Below are 22,854 nucleotides of genomic sequence, written 5' to 3'. Positions count from 1 at the left end.
ATAGTTACAAAAATAAAGTATGATTTTAAACATCCTTTTCCAGCACCCCTTAGATACATCACACCCTTTTGCACTCTCTGATTCCATATGAACAAATGGGCCATACTAAATAAATGGTGGTAAATGTTTAAAAGTGATCACAGTAATGACCTAACTTGTGTAAGTTTACTCTGGTTTCACTCCATTTTCTGTTTTTGTCTTTGAATTTTGGCAAAGCTAACATTTCTTTCCTCTATACATTTACTTTATATACAGCAGAGAAGTAAATCCCGCCGACTCTCTAGCGAGAAGTGAACCTGAATCGCGCTATTTCTCTCCATGTTTAACGCAATTGGCTGTTTGATGCAAACGTCAATCATTCATGTGCCCAAGCGTGTGAACTTATCTTAAACTCAGGATCAAAGATTGCGTTGACATAGAAAATTGATGAGCAGCATTATGGTACCAATTAAGACAGATTGGACTGGCTTGGTTTTGTCAATTCAAATTCAATCCTGTAACCCTAAGTTTGTTCAACTTGCTGCATGGTATGTGGCCCAAGTGCAGAACAAACACTAGAACCGAACAGAACCTGTCCAGAAAACGTATGTGAAAATGTATATTTCTTTTTTAATAATTCGTTTGTGATCATTATTATACTTTTTCACATTTAACTTTTTAAAAAATATAAAAATTCGACATTCTTTATATTATCGTTATATCATGAAATTGTATTTATAATAATGCTATGACATTATTTTGAAATAACATGTTCAATTTACAAGTGATAACATTGTTTACATTAATTTGGATAAGTGCTATATTGGTACTGTAACAAAGAGTTATTTTTGAAGGGCTTAAACAGAAATGTAAAGCTTATAATTTTATAAAAGCACTTGCATTAATTCTTCTACTTGTGTATTATTTTAGCTGCAAAGTTGTTTAAATTGTTATTTTAGGGTTTGTTGACATTACATTGTCATGGTAACAAAGTTGTAAATTTGGCTATAACTTCACACAGAAAAGTTTGCGTGATTTCAACACATAAATAATGTTTACACGTATATTCTTTGTCTTGTGGCTATACTTTTGAAACGGTGAGCATTTTAAGGTAAAGAAAAGATTGGCCCCATTGGAACCTAGATTTCTTTTCTTTTTTTTTTTTTTTTTTTTTTAAAGAGGAAGGAGTCTAAATAAATTTGTGGTAATCAACTTTATTCCACAAATGCTTTCGATTGAGCTTGTATTGAATCCAGAACATTCCTTTAACGAGAGAGAAGTCTTGTTTTTTTAGTGCATCTGTGTTATTTGTGATTTTAAAATTTTATATTTATTTTCTTTTTTTAATCAAAGGACAGGAAGTATGTTAAAGACATTATTCAATGAAAGTGCATGATCTCATCTTTGATGTAGTCCAATTACATGGAAGAAATGGTCCGTTTTAATCAAGCACTATTCAACAAAACATTTTCCAGGTATTCCAATACTTGCATTTCTAAATTCAAGCACTTTAAGCACTTCAAGGACCTTGTGTGAACTCTGTAAATAGTGTTGAAGAAAAAGCATATTAGGGGTAAAATCAAACGATGGAGAGATCAGATTCTGATGTTTGATGGTTCATTTAATTTATGATAACATGGACAGAAAATGTTGCAAATTTTGAAATATTACATTTTGCCTTTTATATAATTCATCATTTATTTGGTTTATGATATATGAAAATGTGATGAAGCACCCCATACCTAATTGCTTAAAGGACTATTTCCCCCCCAAAATGAAAATTGTCTTATCATTTTCTCACCCTCATGCCATCCCAGATGTGTATGACTTTCTTTCTTCTGTTGAACACAAATGAAGATTTTTAGAACAATTGCTCTGCTCTATAGGTCCATACAATGCAAGTGAATGGGTGCCAAAAATTCGAAGCTTAAAGTTAATTCCATATCTTCAGAATCGATATGATAGTTGTGGGTGAGAAACAGATCAATATTTAATTTCTTTTTTTACTGTAAATTCCCCTGCCTACTGAGTCAATCTCCACATTAACTTTAACATTCTCCTCCTTCTGTTTTTGGTGATTCACATTCTTCATGCATATCATCCCCCTACTGGGCAGGGAGGAGAATCTATTATTAAAAAAATGACTTTCGCTGTGAGGACCTACAGAGCTGAGATCTTAAATCTTTGTGTTCTTCAGAAGAAAGACATACACATCTGGGGTGCCTGGAGGGTTAGTAAATCATGAGAGAATTTGAATTTTTCTCCATAGCACCCCCTTTTTCCACTTACAGTCACCAAACTTTTTACATATATTGTTCTCATCAAGATGGACAACTTTCACAATTACATAGTTTTTCATTTGTTCCGCCCAACAGGAAGTCGTGCATTTTTTATTTTATTATAATTTTATTCTTTTCAAGGTTTGGAGTGCCTTTGGGCACTTATGCTTAAAAACTCCTAAAATTGAGAGTTGTTGGCCATTAGGCCTTGGCAAAAGGTCACACATGGGCGTGTGGATGGGCTCTGTAGGGACCCATTTAACATGGACATCAAACGGGGGCCCTGTAGCACCCTCTCTTTCAACTACAGTCACCAAACTCTGTATATGTATTCAGGGTTTCCGCGGGTCTTAAAGGTCTTAAAGTTTTAATTCGCTCTTCCGCAAAATAAGTCCTTAAAAAGGTTTTAAATCGGAGCCACAAGTCTTTAATTCATAAGGTCATGGCATTAAATGTTGTATGAGAGATTGTTTTCTCATTGAGGAATTGTTTTCTCATTGTGTTTAAGTAGGGTGAACAGACGTTCCGTTTTGAAGAGGTGTGTCCCGACAATACTCTAAACATTGCAATTATGTCCTGGTTTCAGCTGGTAGGCTCACTGATTTTTGATTTACTAACTTTCCGTCTTGCTATTGTCTTTGGTATCGTTTGCAGAGAAGAGAAGCAATTTAGAATGCTACACATTGATTTGACGATATTTTCATTGTAGTCTTTCTGCTAATCATCTGAAATGTATCTGGATACATTGGCAATTATGTCATATGCTTGGTGCACACTCTTTGTAATTCTCCTTTCATTCAGCACAAGTAGAAATTGGTGGAAATGGACCTATGGTGCTTGGGCCCGTCATCGCTGCTTGCAGCTGTATTTATTATTAATATTTCTACAGTTAATATTACATTTTACTATTCAATTGCAATATATTTTCATTAAATTCTTACATTTTAGGGATCTAGCTTTTATTTTGAGTCATGCTTTTATATTGATGCAAGCTTTTAAAAAAAGCTTTTGTTTTTAACTTTGGACTCTGGATGAACAGTTCACTACACTACCCGGTGTGATCATTAAAGGGCAAATGCTGTGATTTTAATTCAAATAAGCATGTGAGCATTTAAAAGTAGTAGTGTGTCAGCCAGACAGCATGCGTATATTGGATTGAGCCAGTGCTCTGTACTACTGGTACTGCAGAAACACTGGTATTGTAAGTTCTTTTTACTTTAGCACTGACTTGGTTTATACTGTATATTTAGCTTCTGACATATATCATAAAGCCAAGATGGTAAAAGCAGCTTTTGTGTTGGGGCCGTATACATTTTTGGCAGGGCAATTAAAAATCTGAAAATTCCTTCACGTTGAGCCCTGAGTTTGAACTGATGAGCATTTACAATACAAGCCAAATGTGGTCACTTGCATTTTTGGCCACCTCCGAATGTATACAAACCTCGAAGCGTTTCTGACTCAGTTTACACCTGTCTTTTAGCGTTGCCCCGTTTCCAACAGATCAGCTGTAAACGGGGCTTTACTTGGTTGTGAGGAGGTTAGTCAATTTCGCTGTTTGCATTCCCACTACCTTCCTCACACCAAACCACCTTTCCAAACCCCCCTCATTTCCTGATGTTGTGCCCATTTATTAGTGTTTGATCTGATACATATGTGCATTTACAGCACCTGGTCTTGTATGCATATGCCTTTTTTTGAAGCCTGAGAATTAACAAAGCTTCCTCTCAAGTGTGTCTGCCATGCTAATGGCAGGGTTTGATCAAAGCAATCGCTGCATGATGGATCAGCCCTTTACTCTTGGCAGTGATCATCCTAACCTAAAGGCCTTGGAAAAAAGATGATCTGACAAGAACTTCTTTAGAGACAAATCTCTGAACTGTGTGAAGGTTAGGAAGAAGCCATGTTCCCCCGCTTGAATGACAGCCTTAAGGCTTCAATATTTTACCCCTTCCCACTTTCAGAAGCCAGTAACTCAATCTGGTTTTGAAGGGTTATAAATAGTGCCTTGCTCAGGGGGGGGAGGACCGGCCAAGCAGACCGCCTGGCCAGCTGAGCTATGACACTGCACAACAACCTGTGGCCTGATCCAGCCACACACTCCAGCATCCAACCACCTTTTTTGGGCACATGCCTTCCATTCCTGTCGTGTGTGGAGTAGTGAGCAAAAAAGCTAGTTGTGGGCACCACCCCTCTGGGTAAGTCTAGCTTAGTTTCTGATGGGCCACACACACCGGCTGTGGACGATGTGCTATGAGCCCCTGATCCTGTGTATGCTGGAACTTTCACTGGAACCCAACCCTGCTGACTACTGCCAGTTCTCATTCTCCTGATGAATAAACAAACCTGCAAAGAGGGCCCAATCAAGAGAGTGATAGAGCCTGGCTGGGTTGTGTGGACTAATTTGACCTCTCCCATGACCCTTCTTGTAATATCTGCGGTTGGCAATCCTTGACTGACTGCTGGTTAGTAGCCTAGAAGTTTTTTTTCTTTTTGTTTGCTAGGTCAAGGTCCCTGGGCATTGATCGCATAGCTTACGAGGCTGCTTCTGTTCCATTTGTCTAATGGCTTATTTGGACCTGTAATACATTTCAGTGGCTATTCCTGTAGTCATGTAATGGTCTTAAGGTTGAGGTTTGCCCAAAGCAGCTTAATGCTGCTCCACACTTTCTAATCCTGCATTCAAATGGGAATCAGACTCATGAAAAATACATTTTGCTTCTGTCTTAGCAGTGATCAATAATACGTTATTCCTCTGGCCTTGTAAGTTCTAATATGCTGCTTAATAGAATGTTTTGTATGTTTCTGTGATGGTTGTGCTGTGTGTGAGATGGTTGTGCAGGTACTTGCATTATGGCTATGCATGTGTTTGTTGTCTGTGTGTGTGCATGTCATGAAGATGAGGTAAAGATAGCCAAGGCCAGTTTGTGTCTTTCAAGCATAGTCCATGGTAGAAATGACACTTGAGATGAAAGATGATGCAAGAGCTTGTGTTACTGTCCAGACACACCCCATAGTTCTGTGTTGCCCATGTGCCCAGTGGCCTTTTTAAAATCCCTTCAGGGCATTCTTCTTTAATGTTGTAAAACGGTTTTACACTGTGTTTCACAAGAAGATTATTAATGCATTTATGAACTGCTCTTTCATTAATGGGGCACTCTAATTAAATTCTACAGTAATGTTCATAACATTGACTACTAGGGTTGGAACAGAGAATCTTATTCTTATCTATAGTTCTTATTCAGGACCAGATTTGTTTTTTTACTTTGTTTCATAAACTGTTCTTGAACGTGCGTTTTTCTGCTGTTATAATCAGTGGCATCGCTGCCCCACTATTAAATCTACAGCTCTAAACACACAGCTCGTTTTACAAGCTATTCATTTTGCATATACAGCACTGAGACGTCACGTTCAACTCAGAATTAACCAAGAGCTGTTATTGTGTTTTGTAATGTTGTACTTCAGGCTACTTGCTTGTTGTTCATATGAAAATGTGTTGCGATTATTAAATAATCATCTGATTGTGGTTATTTGTTTGCAGTGTTGGTTCAAATAACCACATTCAGTTGATATTAATGTGCTTTTCAAATTTCAATCACTATTCACTGTATGTATGTATGTATGCGTGTGTGTGTGTATATATATGTGTGTATGTGTATATATATGTGTGTGTGTGTGTGATATATATATCACACACACAGAGCATTCAGAAATTATTCAGATCCCTTCGTTTGTTTTCACGTTTTATGTCGCAGACTTATGCTAAAATGCTTTCAATTATAATTGTTTTTTACACATCAATCTACACTCTATACTAAATGATAAAGCAAAAACCAGATTTTTGATAACTTTGACAATTTATTAAAAAGAAAAACAATTAAATATCACATGGACATAAGTATTCAGACCCTTAACTTAGTGCTTAGTTGAAGCACCTTTGGCAACGATTAAAGCCTCATGTCTTTTTGGGTCTTATGCAATGAGCTTTGCATACCTGCATTTGGGCATTTTCTGCCATTCTTCTCTGCAGATCCTATCAAGCTCTGTCAGGTTGAATGGGGACCATCAGTGGACAGCCATTTTAACGTCTCTCCAGAGATGTTCGATTGGGTTCAAGTCTGGGCTCTGGCTGGGCCTAAGCCATTCTTTTGTTGTCTTGGTTGTGTGCTTGGGGTCATTGTCCTGTTGGAAGGTAAAACCTAGGCCCAGTCTGAGGTCCTGAGTGCTCTGGACGAGGTGTTCATTAAGGATATCTTTGCTTCGTTCAGCTTTCCTTCAACCCTGACCAGTAGGGCTGGCAACTGAGAACCATTCTTTAAAAAACACTGAAATTGTATGATCTTCGTGACTTTCGGTTCGATTAATGGTTCACCTGCGTGCAATTGTCCGCCAATATGGCCGTCCTGAAATCCTCTGACACTGCATTTCTGCAGCAGCGCTGCCCTCTACTGACTTGAGAGCGTAAAACAAACAGCTTTATCAGTGTATTTGATTTTCTGATTTTTATGGTCCTCCAGAAAATATGCCGTATGCAGGCATCTACTTTGAAGCGCCCATTCCTCGTTGATGCAATGAATGGTGAGGCTCATATATGGCTCAGATGTATGGCTGGACCATAGGTCGGTGGTAGTGGCAAAGTATCTCAAGTCCCTTAGCTGAATTTCCAGCTTTCTACAGCACCCTTCTTAAAGATGAGGCAGTGTTGTTTGGTAAAAATTATTTTTCTGCTTGGGAGTTCAAACCTGGAGTCCAGCACTTTAATCAATTTCCTGAACCCATCCTTCTCCACTGTGATCAGGGGCATTGTGTAGTTCGCTATAAAGTAAGAAACTGCGCTTATTATATTCTTGCACCTTTTTTTATCTCTTTTCATAAGGGGCAATGGCCGCAAAAGACGACACGATTGTTGTTTTGGTACAGCCCCACTAGCGCTGCTAAAACTTGTGGACGGATTAACAAGGGCCTGCATTTTCATACTCTGTGTGGTCGCTGGGATGGTACCTTTTCAGGTGATGGAAAATATTTTTTGTGTTTCCTATCTTGGTTGGCACCGACTGATGACATATTTTGCAGACTGGCTTAATCTGCGCTTTGTCGTTTTTAAGATATCCAAACCACCTATATACAATTGACGTTGTGTTACCTTTTTTTGTCAATAATTTCCTTAGCTTTTGAGGATAGAGCGAGTTTGGATTCACCGTCGTTTTCGTGTCCATTGCCGGTTCCACAAATTTCTTTTCTCCTTGTTTCCAGAGCTTGCTTCATCAGTAGCTGAAATTGTGGTAGGAAATGGGCTTGTGCTTCAACATGCAAGCCAAAAACTGCAGACAGACTGGCTGATGTGACCTTTATTTGTGTAATAGGCTGTTAGATTTATCCATATCGAGTAAAAATGTCCAGAGCTTATCATCGTTGTCGCCATCAATTTTATCGCCCAGCTCTACCTTCAATGCAGCCGTAATTTTTTTTGTAGCCTTCTCTAGATCTGTGCCTTGACACAATCCTGTCTCAGAGCTCTGCAGGCAGATCCTTTTGACCTCATTGCTTGGTTTTTGCTCTGATATGCATTTTTGGTTTTGAGATCTTATATAGACAGGTGTGTACCTTTTCAAATCATGTCCAATCTATTGAATTTGCCACAGGTGGACTCAAATCAAAGTGTATAAACATCTCAAAGATGATCCAGAAAAATGGGATGCACATGAGCTAAATTAAGCGTCATAGCGAAGGGTCTGAATACTTATGCTAGTGATATTTCTGTTTTTTTCTTTTTAATTTGCAGTTATCAAAAATCTGGCTTTTGCCTTGTCATTATGGGGCATGGAGTGTAGACTGACTGATAAAAAAAAAAAAAATATTTAAACATTTTAGCATAAGCCTGCAATATTACAAAATGTGAAGAAAAAAAATATGAAGGGGTCTGAATATACACTCACCGGCCACTTTATTATGTACACCTGTACATCTACTTTTTCATGCGATTATCTAATCAGCCAGTTGTGTGGTAGTAGTGTAATGTATAAAATCATGTAGATATTGGTCAAGAGCTTCAGTTTATGTTCACATTACCCATCAGAATGGGGGAAAAATGTGACATCAGTCATTTAGATTGTGGCATTATTGTTGGTGCCATAATGGCTGGTTTGAGCATTTCTGTAACCGCTGATCTCCTGGGATTTTCATGCACAACAGTCTCTAGAGTTTACTCAGAATGGTGCCAAAAAAAACATCCAGCGAGCGTCCGTTCTGTGGACGAAAAAGCCTTGTTGTTGAGAGAAGGAAACGCACACACAAAAAAAAAACAGACTTTGTAAATAATGTGAAATATTTTTCATTCAAAACAGCATATTAAGAGTAAAGGTAAGCAGTTTACATTCTTGACTTTGTAACATTTCATTTTAACTAATGTTATCCTCTCTCCACCTTATCGGCAATGCAGTTCTCCGGTGCAGCGATTAGTTATAATCAAGTTTATCAATCCAACATTGGATGTGTTAAATGACTGAATTATTGTACCATGACAATAATAATAATAATAATAATAATAATGTGTATAGTATACCTTGGCTTTTCTCTGATGTTTTAAACCTGCTTTTGAAACGTCCGTGTCTATAAGTAGCCTAATCAATTGCACAATAAACTCAGCAGATACAGAAATACTCAAACTTGCCCATCTGGCACCAACAATCACGCCACAGTCTAAATCACTGATGGTTGGTGTGAACATTAACTGAAGCTCCTGACCCATCTCTGCATGATTTTATACATTACACTGCTGCTACATGATTGGCTGATTAGATAATCACATGAATAAGTTGATGTTCATGTGTACCCAATAAAGACAGTTTGTCTGTTTAGTATCTTGTTTATATATGCTGTTGCGAAAGTCTTAAGATCACGTAAACATGTCAGTAACGCAGTATAAGTTGTCAAAATCACAGCTTTCATTCTCATAAATTCATGCAGACACCTTGTTGTAGGTACACAAAAGAGGATTTATTGCTTTGTGTAAGGCCAAAGAACATTCTTGTCAGTGCTATGGCTTTGCTGGCGTGCATGCTTGCTGCTCAAGTGTTTGGCTGATCTCCTGGAAGGCCAGAAGAAGGTGGATTAAACTGCCAGTAACATGTGCAATGTTATGATTGAATGAGATTAACCTCTTAAAAGGCACTTTATTACATTGCAGATATTTTAGTAATATTTACAGTTTTTTTTAAAGTGTCAAATTCTGCTTTTGTCATGTGAAGCATCTTTGCACACTCCTCTTACAGACGGTGTCCTGAGCCATGGGGGCCTTCTTGGACAAACCGAAGACAGAAAAACATAATGCTCATGGGGCGGGCAATGGTCTGCGCTTCGGCCTGAGCAGCATGCAGGGCTGGCGGGTGGAGATGGAGGATGCGCACACAGCTGTAGTGGGCTTGCCACATGGCCTGGACGACTGGTCCTTCTTTGCCGTGTATGACGGTCACGCTGGGTCCCGTGTCGCCAACTATTGCTCCAAACACCTGCTGGAACACATCATAACCAGTAGCGAGGACTTCCGTTCTGGCCCTGACTCTGTGGAGGGAGTTAAAATTGGCATTCGCTCAGGCTTCCTGAAAATCGACGAGTATATGCGCAACTTCTCGGATCTACGCAACGGCATGGACCGTAGTGGCTCCACAGCAGTGGGAGTGCTGATGTCGCCCGAGCACCTCTATTTCATCAACTGTGGAGACTCCCGTGCTGTTCTAAGTCGTGCCGGACAGGTGCAGTTCTCCACACAAGACCACAAGCCCTGCAATCCGCGTGAAAAAGAACGCATTCAGAATGCAGGAGGTTCTGTAATGATCCAAAGGGTGAATGGCTCTTTGGCTGTATCACGTGCCCTGGGGGATTATGACTACAAGTGTGTGGATGGGAAGGGTCCCACTGAGCAGCTGGTATCTCCGGAACCGGAGGTGTTTGAGATCCCACGCGTTTCAGAAGAGGATGAGTTTGTGGTGCTCGCTTGCGATGGCATCTGGGACGTGATGAGCAACGAGGAGCTGTGTGATTTTGTGCGCTCTCGGCTGGAGGTGTGGGATGACTTGGAGAAGGTCTGCAACTCTGTGGTGGACACTTGTTTACATAAGGTGAGGAGATTAAAGCAGACATCTCAAGAAGTGTTGGTTTTGTTTTGTTTTTTGCCTTGAACCAAAACCCATTGGGGTTTATCAAGCTAAATCTTTATGTAAGCATTTTAGTCCTGCTAGACTCGTTAAACAGACCTGCATGTGAAACTCATAATTCTACCAAAGAAAAAATCCCCCTCCCCTTTTCCATACACTGCTGTATTATTTAAGCATTTCAGTGCTTCATCTCTCAAATTGCTTCTTTTTTATTTTATGATTTTGGTCTCATTTTCATGGCAATCGAGAATCCAAACCATTTAATACCCACCAAATGTCTTCTGACTGTAGACACAAGCTCTAGATGTTAGAACACAGCCTGGGACTTTGTGAGTGAGGTCACAGCTCTAGTATCTGGAATGGATTTGCTGAAGTTGATGTCAGAGCTTTCCATTATTAGACCGTCTCTGTAGCCTGCTTTATGTTTTTGTCATGATATATGGCTCATGCTTGCATTGGAAACTAAGCTCTGAGACACTGAACTTGGAAGATGTTTCTTTTTGAAGGTCTGGTTAGTGTTAAAGTATGAATAGATGTCTCAGATTTCCATCCGAGGTAAATATTGGCAAAATAAAAGGCAGCCTTGGTTTATAGTGGTTTACAATAGGAGCCAAACTATAAATGCACATGCACGCATCATCAGGTTGGATTTTAATCCAGTGAAGTGCCTTTTTTAAAGTTTGTTTTTTAATGTACCGCATTTTTTCTAACCAGGGAAGTCGTGACAACATGAGTGTTGTTCTGATATGTTTCCCCAATGCACCGAAAGTATCAGAGGAGGCTGTGAAGAGAGAGGCCGAGTTGGACAAGTTGCTGGAGGCTCGGGTGGAAGGTAAGATACAGCACTCTGTCCTTCACTGCGCTTTATCTACACTTGTGGGAATGTGAGTAAACCATGTTCGCTTGCCCATCTTGCATTTAGAAAACATAAGTAAATTATTATATATTTGATATTAATGCTCTGTTAGCCATAGAGGGGTTTGAAAATGTATTTAGTGCTGGTGTCCTGCTCTCTCTGTGTAAGTACTGTTTGGATTGCAGTCGTCCTCTTCCCTGTCTGGTTCTTCTCTCTCAGCATCCTGACATGTTCGGAACTGTCTGGAGGCTCATGGGATCTTTTATAGATGGGGAATGTTAGGTCAGATCCTCACAATTTCTGAAGTGTTTTCCACTAGATATGTTGTTAGATCAGCTATGATGAATCCTGTTTTCCACTTTCTGTCTCACCATCTGGACGTTATTGTCTCACACTGTGTCTGTAAGCGTGGGATGATTGATGCCTACACCATTCTAAGGTTTCAGCAGTCATGGTAGATGAAATGTTCCATTTTAAGGCTTCCATTAGCAGGGCTTTCTGGTCTTCATATATGTATAATCTGATTTCACATTTTCTCACTCTGCAGAAATTATGGAGAAATCAGGGGAGGAAGGCATCCCAGATCTAAGCCACATCATGCACAGCCTCCACCCTGAGAGCATCCCCAACATGCCACCAGGAGGTGGTCTCGCTAGCAAGTAGGGATCCAAAATTAACATGAACATTTGTCCTTGCAGTCCTCATATCACATTTCTGCTGATCAAAGCAGCATATTTTTGTAGTTGCGCTACCATTCCTTTTAAATAAATGAACTACTAAATTAAGACATTGACAAAGAGGGCTGTTACAACCTTTCCTTACCAGTATAAGGTGTCTTCTGTAGGGTTTTCAGTGTTTATAATCTGTCTGTTTGTCTTCTTCTAGACGCAGTGTAATTGAGGCTGTTTACAACAGGCTTAATCCACATAGAGAAGAAGATGGGGTGAGTTCTTCCTTATAGTTTTGATCATATAAGTGAAGCTAAAATAAAAACAAAAGGTCACTTGAGTCTTCTTTTCCATACCTGCAAACTCGGCCATTTTGAATCCAGAATAGGTCATTTACACGATTCACGCATATTCGATGAGTTTTACTTTTTCAGGTGTGGGGGTGTATTAACCTATACATCCATGCTTTTTTTTATTGTGTATATACATCCATGAAGTACACAGATTTGGTAGTGTGTGAAAAAAATATTTTATTCGGCTGATCGCGACTGTGTTAAGAGCAGTACTAGCATAGGTGGACGCATGCACACAACCTTGTCTGTGTTGACAGACACGGCACGTTCCTCTGAAGGGCGACATAAAACATGTTCTAACCTAGTGTTAATTTTGTCAGCATTTTCATTTTCATTTGGTCTTAATCTTAGTCCTGTGTCAAATGTCCTTGTTAGTTTTTATCATATTTAATCAAGCTTATTCATTTTTTTTAGTCACGTTTTAGTTGACTAAAAGTCTGGACATTTTAGTCTTAGTCAAAGAAAACCCTCAGTATTTTAGTCTAGATTTAGTCAATGAAAACTGTTGACATTTTAGTAATATTTTTGTCACATTTAGACAGGTGAAACATCAAGAAATCCAAGTGTTGCACTATAAGAAAATCGTTGCAATGATTTTAACTTAACGCAAACCCTGAATATCCAGAAAAAGAAAACTTGACACAATCAAAACTAGCTGGTACTTTATGCAGGTTATGCAGGCATATTACGGCAGACACCTTTTTGAGGTATGTTTTTGTAGGCAATTTGTTTTTATATCATATTCAAATTAATTTTGATGCCAAATCAAATGAATTTTGATGGTAATGTGAAGGACAAATTAACACAGCAATGTCACCATGCCAATTACTTAAGTCATTGGTCTATACTCAATCTTACGTTACCTTTGCCACTCATTTTCTGCTACTTAACAACAATTTGCTAGCCTATTAACTTAATGAGTTCGGTTTAGCTATAAAACACAGCCTACATAATGTAACTCCACCGCCTTGTCTTAATATTGCGTATTAAGTTGTCTAATATAGTTGTCACTAGTTGACTTAATACAACTTAAAAAAAACAACAACCCAACAATACCACCAAGGCGTTAACCTACCTCAATTTCTTTGTGGCCAGCCTTCATACATCGTCTCTTTCTCCCAAGTCCAACTGTTGCTGTCAGTATTTTATCACAGCGTCGTTTTGTGGTCCACGTTTTGCATAATGTGGCGGCTCATTTTTGCTTATCACGGCCAATTCGGCGCGTCTCGCGGCCAACACACCGGCCCGCTCAGTTCTCCCCATGGTCAGTCATATATATATATATATATATATGTGTATATGTATATGTGTGTAATTCAGAAAAAAACAGACTAATATTTTGTGTCCTCTTTTTTCATTAATTGATATATTAAGAGTAAATCCTAATAATTTAACATGCACTGTCGTTGTATGTGATAATTAATGGAAACATGAATTAGAACTATTGTGTCAGATGTGAAGGGGAGGGAGAATTTATGCGTGAGTCAGGTGCTTCGGTGCAAAAGATTTCCACATTGATTCCACCTGTGCATCCTCGCTCAAGCTTCCTTATAAAGCTTCCTCTGTCCTTCAAATAAACATGCGCTAGATTAATGTCTTTTTGCCACATTTTGCTGTGTTTTTAGACGCCTTTAAAGAACTTCAACTGTTTAAAACGCATCTCGAAAGACCTGCATTCTGCCTGATTCATTGCGCTGCATCTTGCTTTTTTTACGCAAGAATGAGTTTGGTCTGAACCAGGGTCAGAATTAGCAAGGTGTCAGGGCAAAAATGCCATTGAATGTGACAAAATATTACCCTGTAATTTGAAAATGATTTTTTTCCACTTATGATTTCCATTTTCTTATTTGTAACGTCGTATATATTTCTTTTTCTTTTCGTGATCTAGTACAGGTAGGCCTATATACGTATCACAATAATTTATTTGATTTTAATTTCAATTTATAGGTAACCGCTTCGGATTATTCAGGTTGAAGGATTTTAAGGATTGATTAATATGCAATATTTGATTTAACATTATGTCGTCATATTGTCATATTTTGTATGGTTAGAAAAAATATGTCCTAACAATTCCCTCATGATGGTAATTATTTTTTTTAACTGTACTGAGTTTGCAGGTATGTTTTCATTATGAAATGATGACTTGAGTCCATCCATGACATATTAGAATACTTTTAATTTTTCACACTTTAATAGATTGTATTGATGAAGGTCTAGGTTTCTCTTTCATGCATATGTTTACTCTCTTGATCATTTGAGAGCAATGCATTTAGTAAGTGTTTAGGTTATGTCCTGCTTATGGAAGTGTAACTGGTACTCTTCCTTGGTAAAGATAGGGCAGTTTAAACATCCAAACACCACTATCTTTAAAAGCAGTGCCTTTGCATTTAAGTTGAAAATGGAAGGATTTTTGTTCAAGCCTTGACTTTGTTTGTCCACCTTTGCTTGAGCTTGTTCATAATGGTTTGTATATGTATGTCTACATCTTGATAGTTCTTATTTGAGGAAGTTTATTGGTCCAAGGCTTGGACATCTGTGAGAAGTTCTGTGTTGACAAGATGCTTGCATCTCATTAACTTCAGACCTTTATTCGTATTTGGACACACACATGCTTACGAACACACATTTGCTACCACTTACCTGGAGGGCTGCTTACTTTTGGCACACTCTTCAATCCAGCTTCTCTCTAAATTAAAGCCTTCATAAGGGCAGTGTAAGGTCATGGGCAAGTGGGCCACTGTAACCTGCTCTGTCCACTGACACTGGCATCTTGCACCAGGACAGCCAGGGAGGAGCAGCCGGTGGTGAGAAGGAAAAAGACGGCAGCACTGTCGCTGCCCACCTGCTGGAAGCGCTACGACAGTTCCAGCTCAGCCACCGAGGCAAATACCGGCAAGCGCTCGAGCAGACGCTCTCCAATTACCGGCTGTCCTGCTCGACAGGTGCCACTACACGGACTGACCCCCAGGAGGACCCTCCCTCACCCCCACCATCCCCAGCCACTGAAACCCTCAACTCTGAGGAGGGACCTGACGAAGGCACCACATCGCCATCTCTGGACAAGCTCTCTGGTGCCCCCACTGCCTGACCCTGACATCCAATTTAGTACCCACTAATCCTACCCCACTATTTCAGACCCTGTTATCAAACCCTTACCCAGACCTGCTCTCTGGCCCAGATTGATAGGTTGCCTATCTGTTGGTTAAGTTCCTCCTCAGGGCAGTTCCAGTGCAGGTTTTGGTAATCTTTATTGAGATGTAAATGTAGGGTCTCTGAGTGCACACAGAAAGACTCTATTCAGCCACACTGGAAAATTCTATTTAATTAAAGGAATGTTGAATGTTTAAGGTATAATGTTGATTTAGAAAAAAAATCACAGTTACAGTGAGGCTCTTATGGAAGTGAATGGGCCCATACCTTAAACAATAAAAGTATAGCCTCAAAACTTGAAAATTATACATGATAGCATTATTTTAGTGTGATAAAATCTGGGATTTACTGGCGTTTTGGCATTTAGCAGATTCCAAGGTTTATCAGCGATATGTCGTCATGATGACAAAGTTGTAATTTTGAATATAAATTTTTTACAAAAAAAAAAAAACACACAACGTGTTCCATCTTGTGGCTATACATTTGAAAATGTGCATTTTTAATGTTATGGACTGGGCACATTCACTTCCTTTGTGAAGTGCCTTAATGAAAAACGCTATTTTTGCCTTATATATATATATATATATATGTGACAGGTCATTTATTTTTGGTGGTTATCAACATTATACCACAAATGTTGATTGAGCTTGACTTGTATTGAACAAAAACATTCCTTTAAATATTAAAGTGGGAAGTTTAGAGCAGTATTCTTAGCACTGAAAATCTGCTTTGCAACTGCAGGTGAGGTTAACCTTGGCATATCCCAGTTCTGTCTACAGTAAGCACTTTCCTTTATCTCTGCACTTAGCCCAGTATTTTTTATATTTCCAAGACAACATAATCTACTAAATTCTAAATGTATGACTTTAGCAGTGACACAGAATTGAATGATTTTATGGTCACTGTTTTGCACCCAAAGAATTGGACAAGTGGACAATCTGGGCTGTGCTAAGGATACATTGACTATTTGCCTTGTGCCATGCTATGCGTGTGTACTGAGCATTCTGGGTTGTGTTGTGGTTTATTCTAGTTATTGGATATTAATGTGCTGCAGGAAGCATCAGGTACAGCTTGTATTGTGCTCTTTTATATGGTGTTAGAGTGTGACTGTATGTGTATCATATAATGTGACATGATTGTAACTGATCAAAAGCCATTCTTTCACAGTTCAAAAGGGAAATATAATGCTGTGCGAGTGCATTTGTGTGTTTTTTTTTTTTTTTTTTTCTCTCTCACTGCCTGTCCCTCTCTCTTGTCTGTCTTGCAGTGATTTATAATTTGGACTGAGCTCTCAAAAATGATGGTCCTCTGTCTGCTCTTTAAGTGCACAAGAGTTATTATCCAGGTCCCCTTGAGGAAAAAGCACAAAATCTAAATGCATTGGCTCTAGAAGCATGGACCATATGAGATTGCAATGGCTCAGTGAATATACCTTACAGTATACTCTAAGCTCACACAATCATTTCTCCTGCTCTGCTATTCCAGTTAGTTAATGGCTTCACATTTGAAATGTAAAAGTCATTAATAAAAGTGGAAAATACCTACAGACTGCATTACCTGTAGGAGATCTTATGAACTCTACACATAAGACAATGCTGCTACATGATTACTTTAATGTCTGTACTCTGCAGTATTTGCACAGAGCTTCTTATCATTAACCAAATGTTTGGAAATGAGTGTCATCCCCAAAAAGTATGTTCCAATTTTATTTTATTTTTCTCTTTTGTTGATTTATCAAAATATGAGCAAATTAAATCTGATTACTTTGACTTGCAGTTGATTTAGAAGTTAATTCATAATGCAAACTGTGTAATCCTCTTAACAGAGTAAGTGCATACATAATGCTGCTGTTGTTATTAAACTCATGTTACTAATATACAGTCTCAGAGCAGAATCCGAGAGCTTTACTTAATTGTCCATAGAGCTTTGTTTGCTGGTTTGGGTTATGCCCAAACTTTATTAAACTTCTATGCTAAGTTTATTTTCATATTGTTTCATGCTGCAATTCTTTGAACAAAATAAATCTAATTAAACTATTGATATCTGTCTTTCATTCTGCCATTTATTTATTACATTTCTTCACTGTATTTGTAAGATTTTAAAATCCTGTAAATGAGATGACACATCTCACAGAATGCTACAGTCACTTACTTATAGCCATGTGATGAATGCTCTTTATGCCACTTCCTACTCATAATGGTGGGTGTGGTTATTTCTATCACCCATAAAAAGCTTTAAAACATTACTCCTATTTGGCTCAGGTTCTTACTCAGTACTGTTTAAACTTAAGGTAAGTGTGCTTTAAACCTGCATGAGTCAGTCATCTTCAGGCTGAGGAAAATTCATTTTCTGCTGAGATGCATTGTTTTTCTGGAAATGTAGCTTTCAAAAACAGAAACAAAAATGTGCTGGTCAAGTCTTATTGGGCTTTCCCCCTAGATATTTTTCCTGTCTGCAAACTTATCCACTGAGCTTGTGTTTTTTTTAAATCATTCACTGTTGAATGCTAACTACTTCCAGTGTTTTTTTTTTTTAAGTGATATTGGGAAGATATTTGTTTTTCTTACCCTGTTTTGTGCATTTCCTGTCAGAAGTGCTTATTGTTTTTGAACAAAGTACTTAATATGGTAATTATGTTCTTCCATGTTTCAATTTTCATTATGTGGCATCCAAGAACAAGAAAATCCTTTCTCTTGATTTCAAACCCATTCCCTAATTCTTTAATCACCCAGAGTCTCACTAGTCAGTGCTCTACCCTTTTTATTTTCTGTTTGCTCATTTCTTTCCCTGTCTTGTTTTCTCCGTCGCAGACTGGCGGTGACCTGGATGACCCCTGGTAGCCCGAGCAGCAGACGGCTTCGATCTCCACACGAGAATGTCCTCAATTCACACAAGAAAACCCTTGATCACACACTTTTTTTGCTTTTGATTCTGAGAGTCATAGGAAATATTAAACGAGTCTGGAAAACGTACACTTTTTAAAGATGAGAAACTATGGAAATGTCATGATTTTTAGAACAGCATTGTATGGTAGAGAGATTTATTTTTACCCCCTAATCCCACTTCCTCCTGAAATCTGTTTCAATTAAGAGCAGTGATGAGACTGCTTAAGCAATTGTTGCTGGATGCTAATTTGGAACGCTTAACTCTGCTGGAGAAGGGCGGGGCCACTGAGCCCTGACGGAGCGTGGTGTTCAGACCATTGAATGTGGGGAGCCGCTGTGCCGACTTTTTTGGCGATCATAGATTTGGCTCGCTTTCAGCCCCTTCACACCACGCATGTGCAGCTTTTTGGAGATGTGTCCACCAGGCATGATCTCACCATTATAGCCACCATCTTCTTTAATCCTGCAACTGTTAGGGACTCTAACCAACCTGCTGGACCACAGCAATTTAAAAAGCCCTCTCATGCACCTCGTTTGCTGCCTGTTGTGTCATTCATTTTGGTGCTCTCTGTTTAACAATATAATAGAAAAAATTTAACAAAATTAAAAAAAAATCTCATCTGACAGCAGAAGCCTATGGCAAACCCACCCAGGATGGAGAGAACTTTGAGGAGTGGAGATACAACATATGGAGGAGCTTATGTTGTAGTGACTTCCCAGTCACCCAAGAGACTCGTCACTCTGTATTAAATAAAAACGGAAATCCTCTGATCTCCTCTTAATTCCATCTTTACCTCTCTCTCTCTCTCTCTTCTGCTCCCCAGCTCACCCCACCTGAATTTCTCCCATGAGCTTGCCTTCTGGCTTTTCTCTAACAAAATAGAAAAAATATAAATGGTTTCCCCCTTTATTATATTGACTCTACATTTTTTTTTTAAGTTTTTTTTTCTACAGATTATATGGCGTAATTAGTATTGTTTAATTGCACTCGCATTTGATTACGAAAATAAAAAATACTAAAAAATATATGAAAGAGAAACTATGAGATGGTAGAGTATTTCTAAATTGAAACTGCAGAAATATGTATGTGTAAATAGCTATATATATTTTTCTCCTTTAACAGTGGAGTGAAAGAGTGGGAGGGGCACTCTCTCCTCAGACTGGCTGATAGGTACTTGAAACGTTTGAGTGGTTCTGATTTTTTGTTTTTGTTTTAATCAATGTTGGATTGGTTTATGTTTTGAACTGTGCCTGTTAATGGTGAACCATTGCTGCAAGGGTGTACTTATGGGATAGTTGGCTATGGATGGATGAATGTACCCCTTTTTTCACACTGATACACAATACATATACTTTCATGCACTCATTTGTACATGCATATGCATAACACTTTCATTTATCAATGTGCGTTTATCGTTTGATTCGCTTCATCATATACATCACATTGTTACTTCACTTACTTCACAGATCAGTTTCCTTTTTCTCTGGTCTGTACATACATTTAACACAGACAGACATGCTCTGGAGGCCTTCTTTGAGTTGTTTTTCCCCCCTCCTTTTTTCCTTTATTCATTGACTTCACCTGGTCTGGTGTGTAGCTTTAAAATGAGTGTTTAATTGAATTTTATGAGAGGATTGTTGATGTATATATATTTTTGCAGTTTTCCCCCCTCTGGTACACTCAAAGCCGTATGCTGGAAAGTTGAATTTTTAAGATGAATAGATCAAGTAAATGTAATACTTTTTTTTTTTTTTTCATTTGAAATGGTTAAGATATATTTTGTGCAGTGAGTGCTCGAGGACATTCATTTGGGTTGTGTACTTCAACAATTATTGATTAATAGAATAATGGAAACAAAGTATCATTTATTGCAAGTTTTTTTATTTTTATTTTTTTTTTTTAGCTTAAGAAATGTTGTGACAGAGGGTTATTTCTGGATGGGGGAAACTACTGTACCCAATGTGTTTTGGAGAGCGAGATGGAGAATTCTCTTTCTCTCACAGCCTTCCTCTATTTCTCTCTGAATCTTTCTAACCACCTGATGAGACTGTGTGTAATGGTCGTCCCCAGTATGGTGTTGTGATGTTTCAGTAGCAACCAGTGAATATGATCTGTTCTCAATAAAGGATTGCTAAAGTTTGATGTTAACACAGTGGCTTGTGTTTGAAATTTGGTAATCTTGATGTTTAAGCAAGGAGGGGAAAAAAAAAGATGTCTTTGATAGGAATTGTTTTGTCTGTTTATTCTTACTCCATTTTAAACCTCAAAGAACCACTAATCAGCCCTTTAATTGCTGAAGTGAGTTATGACTGAAATCATGTCTTGTAGTTTTTAACCTGTGAGGCGTGATTAGTTTAAATCTATTCAACAATTTATTCAAATTAATCTATTCAAAATCACTAATATAAATAATTTACACCAAAAGGTGGTGCCACATAAGCGTCTTGTATTATAAGCGAGTCACTGAATAATTGATTCAACTGATTCATTAAAAACAGTTATTCAGGACCAAAAGAATGGAAGTGAGAGAAAATTATTCATTCACATTAAAGATTTGTTCACAAACTAACCTCTACTAGTGTTTTTTTAATTAAACATCTTAATTCAATGATTTACTCACCCTCGTGCCATCCCAGATTTTGTATGACTTTCTTTTGCTGAACTCAAACAAATAATTTTAGAAGAATATCACGGCTCTCTAGGTCCATACAATGCAAGTGAGTGGTGGCCAGGACTTTTGAAGCCCCAAAAAGGACATAATGGCAGCATGAAAGTAATCGATTAAGGCCTTGATATACTTCCGTAGAAGTTGTTTCTTAGTTCAGGGGTAAAAAGTTCTAAACAGCCCTCTAAAAGTTAAAGTGGACATTTATTGTAATAAAAAAAAAAAAAAAGAACATAAATACTGTTTCTCAACCACACCTATTATATCACTAACATGGATTTAACCAATGGAATCATATGGATTTTTTTTTTTTTTTTTTTTTTGCTGTATTTATGTGCTTTATGGAGCTTCAAAGTTCTGGCCACCATTCACTTACATTGTATGGATCTACAGAGCTGAAATACTTTTCTTATATATATATATATATATATATATATATATATATATATATATATATATATATGTGTGTTCAAAAGAAGAAAGTTATAGGCTACACATCTGTCCAGGGATAGGGTGAGTAAATGATGAGAGAATTTAGGTGAACTATTCCTTTAAACTCAAGATAAGCGACAAAGATTGGACAAAACAACGGAAGTACGAAAACAGTGCGCAAAATATGGATTCACGGGCATCATGCTAAAAAACGTACCACGTCGTACCGTTGTCTGTTGTGAGGTGCTTGCAAATGACAGTTTAAAACTAGTGAATCTAATAAGACACAATGTTAAAAGATAAGCCGTTTAACTCTCGGCATAAAGAGTCAGTTTTGACAACAGTGAAGGATGATTTGGATAACGGCACCGGGTACTTGTCCACTTTTTGGCGCGATTTGCTCAAATACAGACTGCCATCACACCGAATAAGTCTACGGTAAGCTGAGGAATTTATATTTTATGTGTCGGTATACGTATAGGTACGAAACCTTACTTATTGTGTTAGCAAATGTTTCTTTCTCAGTAGCTTTTCGGTTGAATGTATGTGTAGCTCAACTTTACCTATGTTCGGAATAAGAGAAAACAAAGATTCTCTCAATTTCAGTATTTACGAGGTAACTGCTTTTTGGATTTATTGTGCAGTGAATTCAATGTGGTTCTTGGGGTGTGATCAATTAAAACTGTTATGGCAAAGGGTTGACACAAGAGGGCGTGATAACAATTTAAGGAGTTCAAATTTCCAGCGTAGATGTGTGTGTGTGTTGAATTATAAAAACACAAGCTGTGATCCATTGGATGAGTTTTCTTTGCTGTAACTTTATTCTCTTAAAGTCATAATGGTCCTAGAATTAGTTTCAAGAAATTAAGCAAATCACAGACATTCATTTATAGTCTTAGGCAAATGCTGTATTTCCCCTGAAAAACAACAAAGGATAGTTCACCCCAAAGATTTTTTGAAGAATATCTCAGCTTTGTAGGTTCATACAATTCAAGTGAATGGTGGCCAGAACTTTGAAACACCCCCAAAAAAACTAAAACATAAATGCAGCATACATTTAATCCAATAGTTAAATCCATGGCTTCAGAAGCGATATGATAAATAATTTAAGTCCTTTTTTTTTCTCCCTTTTCTTGCCAATTTGGAATGGCCAATTCCCAATGCGCACTTAAGTCCTCGTGGTGGCATAGTGGCTCGCCTCAATCCGGGTGGTGGAGGACAAATCTCAGTTGCCTCCGTGACTGAGACAGTCATATGGCACATGTGGAGGCTTCACGTTATTTTCCACGGCATCCACACACAACTCGCCACACGCCACAACTAGAGCGAACCACATTATAGTGACCACGAGGAGGTTATTTTTCATTTAAAAAAAAACAAAAAAAAAAGAAGAACTCTATATGTATAGGAGGGCTGTGTAAAGTCATGGTGGCATG

General features: G+C 38.2%; 1 protein-coding gene across 3 annotated transcripts in view; it reads left to right on the top strand.

Moving 5' to 3' along the window:
* Window positions 1-20,516, top strand: part of LOC127633362 (protein phosphatase 1B-like) — a 44,434-nt gene extending 23,918 nt beyond the window's left edge. Inside the window, exons 1-6 of one of the 3 annotated variants that reach the window (XM_052112394.1) lie at window positions 4,636-4,720; window positions 9,527-10,372; window positions 11,123-11,240; window positions 11,812-11,923; window positions 12,150-12,207; window positions 15,065-18,233. In XM_052112394.1, coding sequence (XP_051968354.1) covers window positions 9,542-10,372; window positions 11,123-11,240; window positions 11,812-11,923; window positions 12,150-12,207; window positions 15,065-15,373 — 1,428 coding nt within the window. In that variant the 5' untranslated portion in view covers window positions 4,636-4,720; window positions 9,527-9,541 and the 3' untranslated portion in view covers window positions 15,374-18,233. The other 2 variants (XM_052112395.1, XM_052112393.1) reach the window with 2 other exon arrangements.
* Window positions 20,517-22,854: the final 2,338 nt, after the last annotated feature.

The sequence above is a fragment of the Xyrauchen texanus genome, chromosome 40 (genome assembly GCF_025860055.1).
Source record: "Xyrauchen texanus isolate HMW12.3.18 chromosome 40, RBS_HiC_50CHRs, whole genome shotgun sequence".
In the NCBI taxonomy this organism is placed as follows: Eukaryota; Metazoa; Chordata; class Actinopteri; order Cypriniformes; family Catostomidae; genus Xyrauchen; species Xyrauchen texanus.
Note: the sequence above shows the minus strand (reverse complement) of the source record. Positions and strands in the feature narration are given on the sequence as shown.